The sequence below is a fragment of the Anopheles cruzii genome, chromosome 3, assembly GCF_943734635.1.
Source record: "Anopheles cruzii chromosome 3, idAnoCruzAS_RS32_06, whole genome shotgun sequence".
Lineage (NCBI taxonomy): Eukaryota > Metazoa > Arthropoda > Insecta > Diptera > Culicidae > Anopheles > Anopheles cruzii.
In genome coordinates, this window is record NC_069145.1 from 42,541,794 (window position 1) to 42,560,681 (window position 18,888).

General features: G+C 43.5%; 1 protein-coding gene across 1 annotated transcript in view; it reads left to right on the forward strand.

The window, feature by feature from the left end:
* The first annotated feature begins 1,750 nt into the window (after positions 1 to 1,750).
* The window catches only part of LOC128270436 (ankyrin-2-like), a 63,982-nt gene continuing 46,844 nt past the window's right edge, over positions 1,751 to 18,888 (forward strand). Inside the window, exons 1-6 of the mRNA XM_053007834.1 lie at positions 1,751 to 1,835; positions 5,367 to 5,526; positions 5,623 to 6,533; positions 6,629 to 8,493; positions 8,578 to 9,139; positions 9,219 to 9,341. Coding sequence (XP_052863794.1) covers positions 1,751 to 1,835; positions 5,367 to 5,526; positions 5,623 to 6,533; positions 6,629 to 8,493; positions 8,578 to 9,139; positions 9,219 to 9,341 — 3,706 coding nt within the window. The remainder of the gene's footprint in view (positions 1,836 to 5,366; positions 5,527 to 5,622; positions 6,534 to 6,628; positions 8,494 to 8,577; positions 9,140 to 9,218; positions 9,342 to 18,888) is intronic.

Genomic DNA, 18,888 nt, shown 5'->3' on the forward strand with positions numbered 1-18,888 from the left:
AAAAATAATGAAACATTGTCATGTAATACGTAAGTTTAACGAAATAACACAGAACGTTACAAAATTCCCTGGGACATTAGTACGTCTCTGATCATTAGACTTATTGCTAACTACTCCAGTGTCCACTTCACAAATGTGCAAATTGTCGCTTGTAGTGAAATCAATGTGTGTTTTAACCAACAACTTACTTTACTTATCGTAGGCTCAACCCATTGATCCTGATTTAACGGCTAAACTGCTGGGTCGCGGTGTAGCCGTTTCTCCGGTAGTAACAGTCGAACCAAGACGTCGTAAATTCCACAAAGCAATCACGCTGAGTATGCCTGCCCCGAGGGCCCATAGCCAGGGAATGATAAATCAATACTCTGGCAGCGCCCCGACGCTTCGTTTGCTGTGCTCCATCACCGGTATGTACAAATACCCTTCCACGAACCCCGTTAAACCAATAAACCCATCACTGGCATTAGTTTTACTGTGTACAGTGCAGATGCTATAGCCAAACTTTTAGTACACAAGATTCATTAAACCAATAACATCGTTGACTATTGCTGTGCGAAAGAGACTACTTTAAACGCTATGTTTAGATCATCATATCCCACTATTGCTACATACCACGACGACAAACAATATATGGACCACGAAATTTATTTCGCATACAGTAAATTTTTCAATGTTTACCGACTCACATAAATAGACAGAACTCAAACACTTTTTAACCATCATACAAATGATCAAGTAACCCTGTATTATTATACATACGTATTCCTAGTTCATGAATACCCAAAGAGCTATTCCTAAAGAGAAATCAAGATATTCATCAACATCAATTTTTTAAATATATGATTTCACTAGTTGAGTAATTATTGTTTTCATAAACATATCATCGAATGGCTTGAATTGGATTGTTTTTGGTCAACGCAACGAAGTACAAGTTCAGATACGCTGTTTTTTACGGTTCGTTTTCAAGCAGACACAATACTGTTTGCTCGATGAATTACGAAACCAAATTATAACAAATTTCATGAGCTCATTTTGTAGCCTTTCATACCATTTTCAAATATTAACATCATTTCAAAAGCGATTTCTTGTAAGGCGGAATGTCGTGTGTTTTATCATATTCTGTTTCATTCGGTGTGTTCGAGTGGTATTGTTGTTATGTTTATTTTTCATTCGTCCGTCACGCTAGATTGTACGTATGTTTTCTGTGTTGGTTGTTCCATCTGCCCATCGTTTGATATTTTTCATATGTGATTTACACACTTCAGTGTTTACTTATAATATTGCGTGTTTCATATTTTTCATCTCATATTCTATTGTATCAAGAAAGATAGGTATGAACTCGTTGAACTTGGCAAACATTGTCTCAAACTATATTTGGAAAACTAAATCCTTCACTTTATAACATTATTTGACTCGAACTGTTTTACAGCTGTTTTCACTGTTTGTTCGAAATTTTTCATTGTACATCATTTACTACGACCGTTTGAGTCCCTTTCGTCATATTAATAGCCTTGTCAAATTTTTAATTGATTGTTCACGAAATAATTTCACCTTTTATCATCTCTACCTGTCCATAACGTCTGCAACTCACGATTAACGATTGTAACAGTAGCTACAACTAAGAAATTTAGGAAGGTGATCATCATGTTTTTAGTTTAGGCTGTCACACAAAAATAAAAAAAATAAACCCAGATATCAAGAAGCCAAAAATGCAAATTTTTATAAATAACATTATTCCGATTTCGTACTAATGCCTCGACAATATGCCTGTTACCGCACGCATTCCCATATTGCGCCGTACCATGAAGGTGTGTTTCGGAAAAGATCTCTGAAAGGTAACTAACAAAACCAAAACCAAAACCAAAACCAAAACCAAAACAAAAAGAACAAACAGAATTATCCTCCTATTTTCGAGGAAACTACAGTTTTTTTTGGACAAAGATTTAAAAGCAATGCCAAACTGAAAAGAGCTGTGACGATTAGAATGTTTGATTTTGTTTATTGCATAAATTTGTCTATAAATTTTTCCCCATTCGGCTTTCTCTCTTTTCCCACTTAATCCTGCTCATCCATCAGTATGTCTCTATTTCTCTTTTTATCTACAAAGTTTTATCTTCTTCAAAAGCTACCGAACATTATCCTCTTTCACAGCTTGTATTTTACCAATATTTGAAATACAATTTTGTTGACCCCCTTTGGTACATATTTTCCGTCTTTCGATTTTTTTGAGTTGTTTGCAATTCCCCGACTGTTGTAACCGATTATCGTTGCTGGTTTTTGCTATACGAAACGATTTTTTCTACGGTTCAATAGTGTTAAATGTCTATAGAGCAAATCGTAAAATTTTGCGAGTTTCAAAATATTTGCGTTGATTCAACTACCACTTTTGTTTCGAATAAGTTGGCAATATGTGTTCCTTCGTTTACGGTCTGATTACGCAAACATTTTCTAATTTTTCTGGGTGTGTTTTCTCTTCTTCGTTGGAATGTGTTTTTCTTCTATAGAATGTGTGATTTTAAACACCGTTTCTGGTTTTGTTCATTATTTTTTTTCTCTTTGGCAGAGTGTTTTTGTTTTTGATGGTTTTTTTTTATTGACCGAATTGTTCAGCCCTATTTGTGTATCGTTTCTGTCCATTGTTTTGCTTATTGCATTCCTCTTGGTTCAGGCAGGGAGATGTTGTCAGAAAGCACAGACTACAAAATGTTTCTGAATACTGAGCCAAGAAGTGATAGGCAATGTTCTATTGCGTAGCTTTTGCATTGACACAAGTTTGAGCAATCTGCTCAGAAAGTGAGATACTGTTTTTCCTGTCACATGTTAAGCATATGTTTTTGCTTCAAGGAAAACTTAATATCTTAATATGGTTTATTCTAGAAATTAAATTTATTAGCCATGACTATTACTCACACTCGTAAAGCACCAATGTTGAACGTATAGTAACTACTCACAATTTTCAGAACTTGCACCGATTGAGTTAACGATATTGTTGAATACTTTCTGAAGCATAGAACAAACAAATTCTGCGCATTCGATAATTGCCCAGGAAAACCTTCTAGAAGGGTTCGTTTTCTGATACAGTGAAAAACTTAGCGACCTTTGTGCAAATGCCCGGCCTTTTATACGTTTTAGAGATTTTGTTTAAAATTATAAAAGGAATCACAATTATTTGAAAACTAAGAAAGTTGTCCCATCGATAAGCAACTGACCGATTTGAATACTTTCTGAACGACCTATCGCGATCAGTGTTTGATTGTCACACATAATAGATGTTGTGTTTCGCCGAAAAATGTACATCCTTCGTATCATTCTAATAGTGTTCCCCAATTTCCTATTCCTAAATTTAACTTCAAAGCTAATTTTGAAATTTTACACACAAACTAAGGCGCCTTGCTAGCAAAGTTTGAGCGTTTGCTTTTTTACGAAAACACGTGCAATAGTTGAGGTTTCTCTCGAATACAGTCGCTTTGGTTCTCTTTTTACATTGTGTTCTTGTTTTGCGTTGTTTTTAAACATTTTATTTTGTCATTGTGTTGTAACGAATTACTTTTGTTTTATGCAAAATGCAATACGAATTGTGCTATAAAAGAGGACGCTAAACCTTCGAGTAAAAGGCGTAAAAAATGGAAACTACCCTACGACGAACGTGTTAGTTGCCCACAGGAGAACTTTTCTGAAACCGTTGCTAAAAGCCAGTGCTGAAGTATGTAACGCGTTGTGCATTGGATTTTGTCGAACGCTTCAAGTGAGAGCTCAACCGAGAAGTTGTCAACGACATAGTACGAGAAGCAGATTTCGGGTTTAGTCATTATTACATAAGCATATCTTTTATTCATTCCACAAGCACAACACACGTTTCTAAAGGACATCACCTGCTCCGATATTCATAATGTAGCTATGCATCTTTGTATCCCATTGATCAAATCATCGTGTATTATTTATCAATTCTTTTTCTGACTTTTTTGTAACGGCTTCACTGTAGTTAACCATCTAGCGATAAAGTAACGAACCTCTTCAACATTGGCTACTTTGGCCTCACTCGCGCCATGTTTATTTTTTTTCCCAATGCCATCAGTTTAGTTGTTCCCTGTTACACATTTTCATTAAACGAATTGTGTCCACACCTCATACGATTCTCATTTAATCGCGAACGTGTCTTTCGCGGTTTTCATACACTCTATTAGGAGCATAGTTGCAATGCTGTACAGTTGCGCACAGTTGTATACTCTTTACTATATACATCAGGTAGATTTCATGTTGTACTCATCAGTTGACGAGTGAAGAAATTGGTGGATAGTAATGGTTTCGAACGGTTATCTTTCTTAACATTCATATCTCATACAGTTCAATGTAAACGGCTGATTATTGGATACAGTTTAGCTTTCGAATCATTTTGGTTTTAGCCTTTAAGCGTGGAGGATTACCTGGTTTTTTGAATTTACGTCTGCCGTTGCAATACTCTGTTTTGTTCAAACAACGAAAGAACTACGCGAACATTAATTGTCATACTTTTTGAGCATTTTTAATTCTTGGACAATTTCGTTATTCTTCGTTTTCGTGTATCGGTGACATTAATTTATTGTTCCTTTGAACTATCCTCATTCTTTTTCTTGTTTTTTAATTTGTACACCGCTTTTTGCGTTATCCTTAATTGTTCAATCGATCAATTAAATTCAATGCAATTTTGTTGTGTGGTGTTACTTTGAATTTGATTCATTGCTCAGTGCGCATCACAGTGCTTTCCGACTTCCAGAACTCTTTGAAGGGAACTCCAAAAACGAACTAGAACCCGATTGGAAACGCACCGAGACGTATAGCCGCGCATGGTTACTTGCAATCGATGAACCAATCTTTCCGATCTGTTTAGATTTTCCCTGCTTGGCGCTACGCGAAGCCGAGCTCCTTCGATTGAACTGCCTTCTACGAATGCTACGAATTGTATAAACACAGTTTTATACAATCGTATCGATCGAAAGAGATCGACCGAGTGCTTTCGATATCGTCTATTGCTTCTCGAAACGTTTCTCTATTTCGTTCGTGCCGCTTGTGTTCCGCGGTTTCGTGAGCAGGAATGCTGTTTGCTGATTGTTCGAGCTCATGTTTCGCTTCTTGTTTCGTTTTTACTTTTTCATTACACATACACAAACACACACACACACACACACACACATACACAATATACACACACACTTGTGTATACAACCTACACACAAAAATACACCATACACCATGTAATATGCACTGTTCACATGCACACGCCGAAATCGATCGAAACATAAAAAAACGGAAAACAAATTGTGCGAAACCAAACCATATACTACTGAAAACAACCCGCAAAACTATACACGTGTACAATGACAATTTAGGTGGCACGACCCGTGCTCAGTGGGAGGATGTGACCGGATCGACGCCGCTAACGTTCGTGAACGATTGCGTGTCGTTCACTACGACCGTATCGGCCCGGTTCTGGCTGATGGACTGCCGTAACATAGCCGATGCGACGAAGATGGCAACCGAGCTCTACAAGTAAGTTTCTGCCTATCGGAGGCAACTCTGGCTCGGGACTCTGGTGTGGGTACGACGGCGTACGACGACCCTAACCGTTTCGATCTTCCATCACAGAGAGGCCATACACGTGCCGTTTATGGCCAAGTTTGTTGTGTTCGCTAAGCGCACCGATCCGCTGGAGGCGCGTCTCCGGGTCTTCTGCATGACAGACGACCGTGAGGACAAAACGCTCGAGCATCAGGAGCACTTTACCGAGGTCGCCAAAAGCCGAGACGTCGAGGTGCTGGAGGACAAACCGCAGTACATCGAGTTGGCCGGAAACCTGGTGCCGGTCACGAAGTCGGGCGAGCAGCTGAGCCTGCCGTTCAAGGCGTTCCGGGAGAACCGACTACCATTCGCGGTGCGGGTGAAGGACCAACACGCGGACATCGTTGGGCGCACGCTGTTCATGCGCGAGCCCAAGATTGCCAAGGGTGAACCGCCGCAGCAGCCGATCTGCATACTGAACATTGTGCTCCCGGAAACGATCATACCGGAGCACACGACCACCATTCAGGACTCGCACGAGATATTGCTGCGCGTCGGTCGATCGCGAGCCGTGGCCCCGCCTCGGCAGCTGCTGGTTGACGACCAGAACTACCTGGGCGAGCTGCGCGTCGTAGACATTTCGAACCTGCTCGGGGAGGATTGGATCAGACTCGCACCAGAAATCGGCGTAAGCGAGACGGACGTGGAGAACATCATTGCCCAGATCCCGACCAGCACGGCTCAGCAGGCACAGGCGATGCTGAAGCAGTTCCAATCCAAACCAAACAACGACTTCAACATCTTGGAGAACGGACTGCGCACCATCCATCGGGACGATATCGTGGACCGGTGCATACGCAGTGCCACCACCACCGGCACCACGACCACCGTTACTATGCGCAACAAAACTTCCTTTTCTATCGGCAAACGCAGTGTCGACTCCGCTGCAGAGATACTCACCGAGACGGATTCCATATCAAAGATGGCACAAAAAGACGGTAAGCTAGCGATGTGTGTTTGTTGGGGGAATGTTGGTGTGGTTTATTTCTGCCCGATGACTGCTCACCGTTACGTTTGCTTGCACTCTCAACAGATCGCCTCTCGAAAAAGGAATCCACCAAATACTCGGTGGAGGAGAAAACCGTCGAGGAGTCGGAGGAATCGGAGGAAGAGCTGGTGAAGAAAACGGTGGCGGAGCGGCGTAAACAAATCGAGAAGCGGCTGTCGGCCGACCGTTCGATACCGGCATCCACCCAGAAGAAAGAGCTAGTCGAGGAGATCATCACCATCAAGCGGCAAAGTGTCATAGACGATACGCGGGCGCGGCACGAGGAAGAAATTCTGATGCAGAAACCGATCGACAACACGTACAAATCGGCCACCATGCCGGAGCCAGTGGTCAAGCTGAAAACGGCCGTCGTGAAGGATGGCCCTACGGTGAGGAAGGATGAGTTCGACCAGGAGCTGCAGGATAAGTTCAAAACGACACTCAAGAACGTGGAGGAGTTTGAGCACAAGTCTGAAGTCCTCGAACAGCTGGGATCCGACGTCGTTACGGTCAAGAGTGTTTCATCTTCACCACGCGTTGTGGAGGAGTTGAAGAAAAAACCGGAGGAGAGTCTTCCCGAGGCAGTGCAAGTGGATTCCGAAAAGCAGCAGTGGCGCCAGTCGTCCAACGAGGTGGTGTCGCCAGTTCCGCGAGAGCGTGCTCCTGTTCCGGCCAAACGTACCAGCCTGACAAAGGAGCCGGAAGAGTTGCATGGCATCGTCGAGGAATCGATCAAGGACGTCAAGCAGCGAATCAGTTCTTTCGAAACCAAAACCAAGACTGAAACCCTAGTTGGCAGCAAGCACTCGTCTACGGACACGAGCAGTGCGCGCGACTCGTGGAACGAGGAACACCGGAAGGAGTTGAAACAGGCTGTTGAGGAGCATGCGGCTCGATCGGCGCAGATGTCCGAAGACTCCGAAAGTGAGTTGATTGCTCGGAAGGAAGTCACCACCAGTCAAGAGCAGCGCACCGTGGACGAATTGTCGAAAACGACATCGCAACAGGACACTACGAAGTTCGAGCAGATCAAAACTCATCACCATGGGGTGTCTTTTGCGCACGAAAAAGAAAGCTTCTCGGACGACCCTGCGAGCAGCGACGGCCAGCCGGTTGTGGAGGATGCGCGATGGAGGGAACAAGACTCCGAGCCTTCTTCGATGTCAGAGGCACGGCATGTGCAGCAAGTGACCACGACGACGGAAGAAAGCTTCTCACAACAATTCAAATCCGAAACCGTGAGTAAGGTGGAAGAAACGCTCACTAAGGTTGCAGCAAAGTCCGCAGCAACCGTCCTCGATGCTGGATCCAAATTGACACAGTCTGTCGACTACGCCACCACGGGCAAGGATGATAGGGGGCTGGTGCGCGAAGAATTTGTTGCCCGCAGCGCCGAGAGTAGCAGTTTCGTGGACCGCAAGGTGGAATCGGTCGTGCGCGAGCAGCGTAATGAGGAACCGGTCGTGGAGAAGCGTGATGTACACCGGGAGGTCAAGGAAAGCTCGGACAAAATGGCAGAAGCCCACCTGAAGGAAATCGTAGCAGGTGACAAGGGTAGTGCTCCGCTTGAGTCATCGACGGAAGCCTATACGGTGGAAAGTTTCGACGGTGTACGGCGAGAAACTACGAGCTCGGATCCGTCGGGAACTTTGGCTGAGCTGAGTGGAACAGCGGTATCCACCGTGGAGACCGCAGTTCGTCAAGGGGAAGATATGGTCAGCGAAAAAATTGTCGAGAAGGAAGAGGAACTGCGTCGAACCGAGAAGAAGGTGTCCGCAGAATCGGTGGAAACACCGGCTGTGACGGAGACGGTCTCGCGAACGATTTCCCAGGAAATAACATCAAAAATACCGGTGCCATCAAAGAAGGCTAGTCCGGACGCGAAAGATCATTCGGAAGCTGAAGCACCCGTATCTACGACACCTTTCGATCAATTAAAGTCACCAGTCGAACCAAAAACATCAGAAGTCAACAAATCGAAGCAGCCGCCGAAGCTTGCAAACGAATCCATAGAAACCGAACAGAAGCTAGTGTTTGACGTAGAAAATACACAATCAGCTGCCGAACAAATGGAAGCAACGGTTTCCAAAATTCCTCGCTTTGGTGTGCCCAAGCCCGCGGGCAAACCTGACGTGACACCAGTAAAATCTCCAGAACCAGACAGTGCCAGCTTATCTAAGATACCGATCTTCAAAGACCGCAAAGTGTCGGAGCAGATTTCAAGCGATTCTTGTGAAACGGTCATTTGCCAGAAATCGCTAGCAGAGCAGAGCAGCCACCGTGGGCCCACCGACGGAACCGTCAGTGAAGTTAAGTTCTGGGACAGGGTGGGCAGTGAGCCGGATGATGCCATTTTGCGGGACGATGACGAGGAAGTGATTCGAGCCACGAGTAAGTGTGACCGCGAACTAACCGAGATAATAACCAAGGATCATCGTGCGGTCACACCGGACGATTTCATCGATGAAATTATCGAAGAGGCTCACGACAAGGTACAGCAGCTGCAGTCCGCTGACGTTACGGTCGGCACTCTGGACCTCAGTCGCTCGGAAGAAGGTTTGTCTTGCTCAGCCGTGCCCGGTCGCAGTTGTGAGGTATAAGCCCATTTCTAAGCGGAACGATGTTTTGCTTGCAGAACAATTCGACAAATCGGCTTACCCGATGCCGGAATATGTTTCGGAAGGGCACGTCTCGAGCCGTTACGATGAAAACGAAAGCCTTGCGGAAGACGAAGAGCAGGATCAGGAGAAGTGGAAAGGTAGGTGGCGTTACGATTGTGCTATTCATACCCATGCAATGTTTGTTCCATGAGGGAAGCAGTGATAGAAAAAAACGGGAAATGGTTTTATGCGTAACAAGTTTTCATAACTTCACACCAAGTTACACGTGTTCAATTTTGGGAGAATGCACATTGCCAGGGAGGCCAGAGCATCAATGAAGCTAGCAAAGACCTCATCTATTTTAACTCTATGATCCCCAGCTTGCATCCCTCTGCATACTCTAAGTATACTTTCTTATGATGGTGATTCCTTACGTTTCCATTCGGTTTATTGCGAACTGCTTGTGTGACTTGTTTCCTTCTTTTTTCTGTTATTCCTTTCTGTTTCGAGGGTTGTATAATTTTTTCAAACGTATCCAAGAAACATGTTGTTTTACTCACACTCGATTTCTTCAGCTATTGTGGTGTACCTCGATTGGCGGTATAAATATATATTTGTGTATTCATCACCTACAGAACAAAACGAACATATCATTTTCATGATTGGAACCGGCTTATTCACAACCCTTTTCTTTCCGGAAATTGCATTGTGCTTTTCATTTGTGTTCTCTCCGGTTGGTAGCTAGCGGTTCACTGGTTGCAAATCTTCAATTGGGCACTGTTTAACATTTTCGTTGTTTTATGCTAGACGATTCATCAGTTTCTACACATTCAGCGTTCTATTGTTTCTGAAGACTCAGCAACGTATGTTATCATGCTACTCGTTTCTATATCTATTGAGACGCAATTCGGATAAGCTAAGTTTTCCAACTAGAATTCATATATTCGTTGAATTCTTGTAGTCACGTAAAGCTCTTTAAATTTGTGTACTTGTTAGAATTCTTTGCAAATAGTGTTAAACCACCTTTGTTTTCTACTGTCTGTTTTCGTTTTCTTTTTCCTAAAACTAGTTCATTTGTGATCGGATTTGTAATTTTAAGTTCACAATAGATGAAACCCGCGGAATCGCTTTTTTATGCCTAGGTCACTGGTCAGTTTTCACCATTACCATTACCAATTACCAGCATTGTTCGATGAGCTCGTGGCTACGCTCGTGTCTACGGTCCGTTGTAAGGCTTGCTACCTCTTCTCACATCAAAAATACTCATCGAACCAACATTCCACTATACGACCATTGCATCAATTCGCGTGCTCATCCGGTGGTTTCTTCCGCAACTCAACCATTCTTCCGCAACAGACCTACTTCGGTGGAGAAAATTCAACTCAAACACCCAAACGTTAAATGCTCACTACGTGTGTGAGTGGTAGATCGGTATTGCAAAAGAACAGAATAACACAAATTAGCATTTCTTGTCGAAACCTCTTCTGCCTTTCACGAATCGAATTGCACATTCGTAAGACTCGGCGCTATTGCGTAGTTCGCAGCCATTGGTTCTGATAACTGCAACTAGCCCCTTTTTCCTCGGTCTTCGAATTTTTCCAAACATCTCTCAGCATTTTACGAGTCCCCCCCCACTTCAATCCCAGCGTTTGGTCTCTGTGGCGGCTGAACAGGCTGCAGCATCTAACTGTTGTACTTGAGAAGCATCTTCTTCAACATTTGACTAGCCCTCTACTAAGCCTTCTTTTGTTTCGGTAATAAGTTTGTTTGTTTTCTTTGTTGTTTTAAGTGACGCGTGCAGGCATGAAAGTAATCATTTTGGCAACCAATACTCTTTCGTATTGTACCAATTAAATCACGTACCTCGCGCGCACTGCATTGATCCTCGCTCTTCTATCGTTCGCTACAAACACACTATCCATACATTTGTACACATACATACGCATACAGTCACATGAACACGACGCACCAGTGTGCCACTTTCAACATCTGTATTTATATCGATACTTTCGACTTGCATTGTCTCGTCATAATTGGAGTAGGCTTGCAGTAAGAGATTGAACTACTGATCGGCGTGAAACACTGATTGAAATACGTATACTGATGTTGTTGGAGATAGGAGGAATGGATTTAGTTCATTAAACCGCCAAATTAGTTGTTTTCCAGGGATTCGTAAAACCTTTATTTAGTAGTGGCATCCGCTGTACTAATAGAGGCAGCATTGACAGTTAGCAAGTAGTGAGCATTCTACTGTAAATGGTTGTTTAGGAATTCATTTCACTGGAAAGGCTTGAGTGGGTTTGAAACACTTTTTCGGCCATGTTCCTGCTGCCCTATTTCTAAAGGAATTGGGGAACTGTGGCGTACCTAACAGTTGATGTCCATGTAAGTTGATAGACCTGAGCTGCATGAACAACTGCGTACAGGTAGCTATAGAGCAACAACACACGAACGGATCGAAGACCAACTCTGCGTATGTTGGCCTGTATGAAAATAAAATGGCTAAAACGTTAATCTTATTCAAGGCACACGCAAACTGCTCGATCCCCATGTGGCACTAGGACTCCCATCGGGAGCGGCAGCAACAGAAACAAACTTTCCGTTATTACTTCACTCCAGTGTGCTCATTTCTGACCACGCAGAATCGATTTCGGTCACAACCAATGTGTCCTTGGGGAGCTGGTTGCACAACACACTTTGTACAGTGTAGGGCTTCGCGATGAGTGAAGCCCGCCTGCCGCTACGGCGAGCTCCTGCGAAACGCGGTGACCGTACGTGGAGAATATTATCTTCGTTCCTCTAATCCTCTTACGAAAATCAGCACGCGGAAGTGCGGTATGTTTGCGGCGCGACCTGAAATGTCGCAACGCCACACAGTGTAAGTGGGACTATCCAACCAGGCAAACCGTTAGTTTCGTTTGAATCTTTCAACGACACGGTGCTTCATAGAAAAATTGTTACGACAAGTTTTAGTGACACGGGCTCAGTGAGAGAAACGGTGCTACTTATTTCCAAACATCGCTGTGATTGTTTCGTCAGACAGTGAATGTTTCATCGGCTGCTTGCTATTGGCAATCCGTGAAATTACCTTTCGGCCCCTCACTGATCTAAGTATATCTCGTTTTCTGATAATTCTGCTCTAAGGTAAGCGCAAAATCGATATTAAAACATGGAGATCGCAAAGGCACTTGCAAGGCATTCATCGTTACGTTAGTGGATAGACTTTTCTTTTGTAGAAGGTTTGTGGAACAGAAATACAATGTGCTGATGTACCTCTGTGGTACCCAAGTGATGGAATTAGTTTCTGTAAGAATGGTTTTGATGTGTTGAGGTCTATATGTGTTTTTTTCTGTTGGGTGACTCAATTGTTGCTAGGTATGGCAACTAACTGCCACGTGTGTAACTATAAATTGATCTGTCGGACGTATCAATCAGTGTAAACTTAGTGGAAAATCTTTTGTTAGTTTTTGTTGTCTTGGTGTCGATGTTCTTTTTTGATTTTATGCAGTTACATTTTATCTATTGGTGTCATTAATGTTTTTGTTAATTGGCTCCATTTATCTTGATGCGTATTATTGGTTCTTACATTGGAAGGCAATTTTAGTGAAGCTTGAATTCCTTCATTCCTATTCCTATTTTTTTACTTTATTGCACTTTCGCGCATTGCAAAACAATGAGTTCGAAATTTTGAAGCCGTTTTTCGTTAGATTTCCCTTAAGACGAACTTCGTTCTATAAAAGCTAGCGAATCTAGTTTGGTCCGGCCTCATAGAGCTTTATTTCGGAGTCCTTCAAAATTTCATGCTCTTGGTTTTGCTCAAAACTTAAAGCTTTAACTGCTAAACAATATTCCTTCCTATTCAACCAATGACATCTTTTTCATAGATCTAAAACAGTTAGCTTTACAGAGAAGTGACAAAACATAATTCTATATTCACATTTTGTACGTGTTGTTTCGCATGTACGTAAACTGGTGCTAAATTGAAAGTAACAGCACATTGCTACCCCACCATACAACATCAAACCATACACGTACACAAACGATAGATAAACATGTTTTCGGGTATTCATGAAATTTACCGAAGTTATCAGTACCGGTCAAAAGACACATAGTTCCGATTCCTTGATGCTCCTTAAATTACTGGCAAGTTCAGCAAAGTCAAACCGCTGGTAGTTACGAAGATTCTTTTATTTTAAACAGTATTATTCCAAGGCTATTCCTCGTTATCTCATGCAAACCAATCTTTTTCGCTCAGCTCATGCATTCTTCACCCGTGACGCAGTCCATCTAATGTCGCAAAACAATATCTACAACACATTTTTCCTCTGATCCTTATTAAATTGTTATGATTAATTACACGCTGCATTCAATGTTCAAACGTGATGGATTTGTCGATAACACACACATAACATGCGCGGGTGAACCAAATTGACAAACCATCGAAATATCCGTCGGCAATTGCAAATCTTGTCCATGACGTGAACATACCATGATCTTCCCTCCCCAAAAAACATACACATACAAACGTGAATGCACCACAGACGATGCAAATTCCTCCGTACCAGACGACATGTCCTCGACCGATTTCGAAGCATTCCGCGAGTACCATTGGTTGGATACACCGGATGCGACTGGTCCGCCCAGCCAACGGTCTAGCTTGGGCAGAACGTCCACACCGATACGGGATGCTGCAACGTCTGCCGGTGTGGCGCTTGCATCGTTCGAGGATTTGGACACGCTCAGTCCGCTGTCGACTGACATGGGCGATGGGCGGAAGCTAGCTCAGCTTCACGAAGGAAAGGTCACGGTTGACGAGGGGCGTGAAATCAAATCTTCGCGAAAACACTTTAATCTTGACCTAGACATAGACGCGACGACCACCAGAACGACGGCGACGTCTACTTCGACAACAAACGCAGCGAAAGCCCACAAGACGATTACATTTGAAAAGACCACAAAACAGGAGGGATTCTCTCACCAAGGGACCTCGCCGATGAGCGAGATAGTAGAATCGCCGGATAGCGTGCATAGCGGTCGCTATGGGCGAGGTGATTCGCCCGCAATCAAGCTGGTGATTGGACGCAAAGAGATCAAAACGTCGGACACTTCCGCGATCACGGAAAGCCGTCTGACGGTGTACGGGCACAAAGACGTGGAAATATCGATTAGCTCGCAGTCAACAATTAGTCTAACAACGACGCATACATCCAAGGACGGCCGTGAAAAGACGGCAGAGATATGCACCAGCGGCGGAGAATTAAAGGAAGTTAGCAATGGAAAACGTTACAAACAGTTCAAGTTGATAGACGATCCTGACTCGGAACAGACTGAGCGCAAGAGGGACGATGCAGTATCATTCTCCAAGAAAAAGAGTGTTTATCTGTTTGGAAGTTTCGACTCAAGCAGTGGATCGCCAATAACTGAGGCAAGCGTGTCGCAGCATGTCACCGATACGGGAATTTCGTTAACGAAAGGATTCACTGAAACGATGACTTCGCCAGGTTTAGCATCTTCGTCAGCCGAGGAAAAGAACAAAAAAGTTAGCATCATCACCGACACAGCGGTCGATGTTGAAATCGAAGAGCTAGAGCTTACCGACGCCGGTTTAAGTCCGATTCAACCAGATGAAACAGACATTACTGCTGACTTTCAAATGGCCGATGATGACGTGCACTTTTCGAACACTGGTACTAGTCCGATGGATTTCGAGGAACCGTCGTTGTCGGTTGCGATGGATACGTCCGAAGCAGCGACACTCACAGATCGCGTGGAAACGAAGGATGCGTCCAACAGTCCACTGGATGCCCCCATCACATCTATACTGAAGAGAGACGTTAGCAAGTTGACAGACGAAGAGATGCTGACGGGGCGCAGGGGCTCGGGTGATGTAAAGGCGAAGATAAAAATGCTGGAACAGAGTCACAAAGCACACAGCGCTCAAAGTTCCCCAAAGAAAAAGGTCGAATTTGAAGAGTTTCACCATAAAGTAGACAAACAAGATTCACCTAAAAGACAAAAAGCTTCTGGTAAAATTACTGAACTACGCAAGCTTTTTGGAGAAGAAGAGACGGTGGAGCCGAACGTGCTGTCGCAATCGATTCCGCCTATGCACGAAGTTATTAAGCAGCTGGAAAAGCGCATAGCTGTAGAGCAAGTAGAACGCAAGGCTACTAGTCAGCAGGCAGAAAGTAGCATTCGTCCGATAACACCAATTAAGCAGGAGATCAAAATGACGGCCGACGTTTCAGATATAGAATCGCAAATTATTCAGCCTGTGGAAGTAACAAGGGAAGAAACGTCTAGTGAGGTAGAACAAAAAATATCCAAACTTGTACATGGCGTGCAGAGCATTGGTTTACGCCAAGAGTCTGCAAGACAAATAGAAGAGCAGAGACAAAGAGCAATAGATAGGGCACAAATAGACGAACCTGTATGCGAAAAGCTAGTTGGGCGTAAGCACGTTGATGATCTTGTTGAGGATGAACCGCAAGGAGAAGATTTAATGATGCGCAAAACTAATGAGCTTATTAAAATGTTTGAAAACAAACAAAAAGAGACAGATATTACAATTCGAAGCAGTCCAAAAAAGAAGTCAACCGAGCTAACTGTGGTTGCTGGCGTTGAGTTTTTAAACCACGTCGGCATTACTCTTGATATGCAAGCCCAGGATGAGCCCGATCGAATTACGGTAGAATCGGAGAATCTAGAAAGAGCTGAGATGGAAAGGGAATCTTACGATAAGCATGACTTTGACGAGGAGTATAAAACACAAAATATTCAAGAGCTAAGGGCAAAATTTGAGAAAAAGCCAGTTGATGCAGTGGAGAGAGACGATCGAACTACGCATGCTGCAGAATCAATGGATTCAAATGCCGCTAATTTAGCTGACAAAGTGGTATCTCATAAAGAATCGTTGAAACAGTTGGAAATAACTAAGACAACAATTTCCAAACTTGACCAAAACATTCTTAACCTTTTTGATGATAAACCAAGTGCATATGAAAAACAGACATCTTCTACCGAAGTTGTTGAAACAATCGCTACCTCGGCTACCGAAATTATGCAAAAAGCCTCAGACTTAGGTAAAGTGAAAACACATAAGACGACAGCATTTGAACATATAGAATTAACCAAAGCTTACACAAAGGCACAACATACACAAGCAAGTGATGAAAGCAAGTTAACAGATCAGGAGCAACAAACAGCAATTGAAGTAATAACAACAAAGCATCAGGACATTACCAAAGAAGAACCAAAACCATCGGAACTAGCAACTGAAGTTGTCGAAAAGAAGGCAATGGACGCTGTCGAGGAAAAAGTAGCAGCAGTAAAAGCCAGTGAAGATCCAAAGCCCTCTGCAAAAGCGTCAGAAGTTGTTGAAAAGAATCTTATCGAAGGTATTAAGGAAAAGGATGTCGAAATCGTGAAAGGCGTAATGGAAGTAACAACCGAGTTCGTCGAAGAAGCAGTTAACGAAGAAAAACTAGAACTATCGAAACTAGCAACTAAAGTTGTTGAGAAGAAGGCAATCGATGCTGTCGAGGAAAAGATAGAAGCAGTAAAACTCAGTGGGGAACAAGAGCCCTCTGAACCAGCGACAGAAGTTGTTAAAAAGAAAGTTATCGAAGTTGTTGAGGAAAAGGTTGACGAGGTTCAGAAAGACGTAACGGAAGCTACAGCAAAGTTCGTCGAAAAAACAGCTACCGCATTAAAACCAGAACCATCGGAACTGGCAACTGAAGTTGTTGAGAAGAAGGCAATCGACGCTTTCCAGAAAATTGTAGAAGCAGTACAAGTTAGTGAAGAACCAGAGCCCTCTGAACCAGCGACAGAGGTAATTGAAAAGAAGGTTATCGAAGTTGTTGAGGAAAAGATTGACGAGGTTCAGGAAGACGTAACGGAAGGTGAAGCAGATTTCATTGAAGAAGCAGCTACCGAAGAAAAACCAGAGTCATCGGAAATAGCAACTGACGTAGTTGAGAAGAAGGCAATCGTCGCTGCTGTCCAGGAAGAGGTAGAAGCAGTAAAAGTAAGTGAAGCACCAGAGCCCTCTGAACCAGCGACAGAGGTAATTGAAAAGAAGGTCATCGAAGTTGTTGAGGAAAAGGTTGACGAGATTCAGGAAGACGTAACGGAAGCTAAAGCAGAATTCGTGGAAGAAGCTGTTACCGAAGAAAAACCAGAACCATCGGAACTAACAACTGAAGTTGCTGAGAAGAAGGCAATCGATGCTGTCCAGGAAGAAGTAATAGCAGTAAAGCGCAGCGCTGGTTCAGAACCCTCTGAACCAGCGACAGAGGTAATTGAAAAGAAGGTCATCGAAGTTGTTGAGGAAAAGGTTGACGAGATTCAGGAAGACGTAACGGAAGCTAAAGCAGAATTCGTTGAAGAAGCTGTTACCGAAGAAAAACCAGAACCATCGGAACTAACAACTAAAGTTGCTGAGAAGAAGGCAATCGATGCTGTCCAGGAAGAGGTAGAAGCAGTAAAAGTACGTGAAGCACCAGAGCCCTCTGAACCAGCGACAGAGGTAATTGAAAAGAAGGTCATCGAAGTTGTTGAGGAAAAGGTTGACGAGATTCAGGAAGACGTAACTGAAGCTAAAGCAGAATTCGTGGAAGAAGCTGTTACCGAAGAAAAACCAGAACCATCGGAACTAACAACTAAAGTTGCTGAGAAGAAGGCAATCGATGCTGTCCAGGAAGAGGTAGAAGCAGTAAAAGTAAGTGAAGCACCAGAGCCCTCTGAACCAGCAACAGAGGTAATTGAAAAGAAGGTCATCGAAGTTGTTGAGGAAAAGGTTGACGAGATTCAGGAAGACGTAACGGAAGCTAAAGCAGAATTCGTGGAAGAAGCTGTTACCAAAGAAAAACCAGAACCATCGGAATTAACAACTGAAGTTGTTGAGAAAAAGGCAATCGAGACTGTCGAGGAAAGGGTAGAAGCAGTAAAAGTAAGTGAAGCACCAGAGCCCTCTGAACCAGCGACAGAGGTAATTGAAAAGAAGGTCATCGAAGTTGTTGAGGAAAAGGTTGACGAGATTCAGGAAGACGTAACGGAAGCTAAAGCAGAATTCGTGGAAGAAGCTGTTACCGAAGAAAAACCAGAACCATCGGAACTAACAACTAAAGTTGCTGAGAAGCAGGCAATCGATGCTGTCCAGGAAGAGGTAGAAGCAGTAAAAGTACGTGAAGCACCAGAGCCCTCTGAACCAGCGACAGAGGTAATTGAAAAGAAGGTCATCGAAGTTGTTGAGGAAAAGGTTGACGAGGTTCATGAAGACGTAACGGAAGCTAATGCAGAATTCGTGGAAGAAGCTGTTACCGAAGAAAAACCAGAACCATCGGAATTAACAACTGAAGTTGTTGAGAAAAAGGCAATCGAGACTGTCGAGGAAAGGGTAGAAGCAGTAAAAGTAAGTGAAGCACCAGAGCCCTCTGAACCAGCGACAGAGGTAATTGAAAAGAAGGTCATCGAAGTTGTTGAGGAAAAGGTTGACGAGGTTCAGGAAGACGTAACGGAAGCTAAAGCAGAATTCGTGGAAGAAGCTGTTACCGAAGAAAAACCAGAACCATCGGAACTAACAACTGAAGTTGCTGAGAAGAAGGCAATCGACGCTGTCGAGGAAATAGTAAAAGCAGCACAAGTAAGCGAAGAACCAGAACATTCTGAACCAGCGACAGAAGTTATTGAAAAGAAGGATAA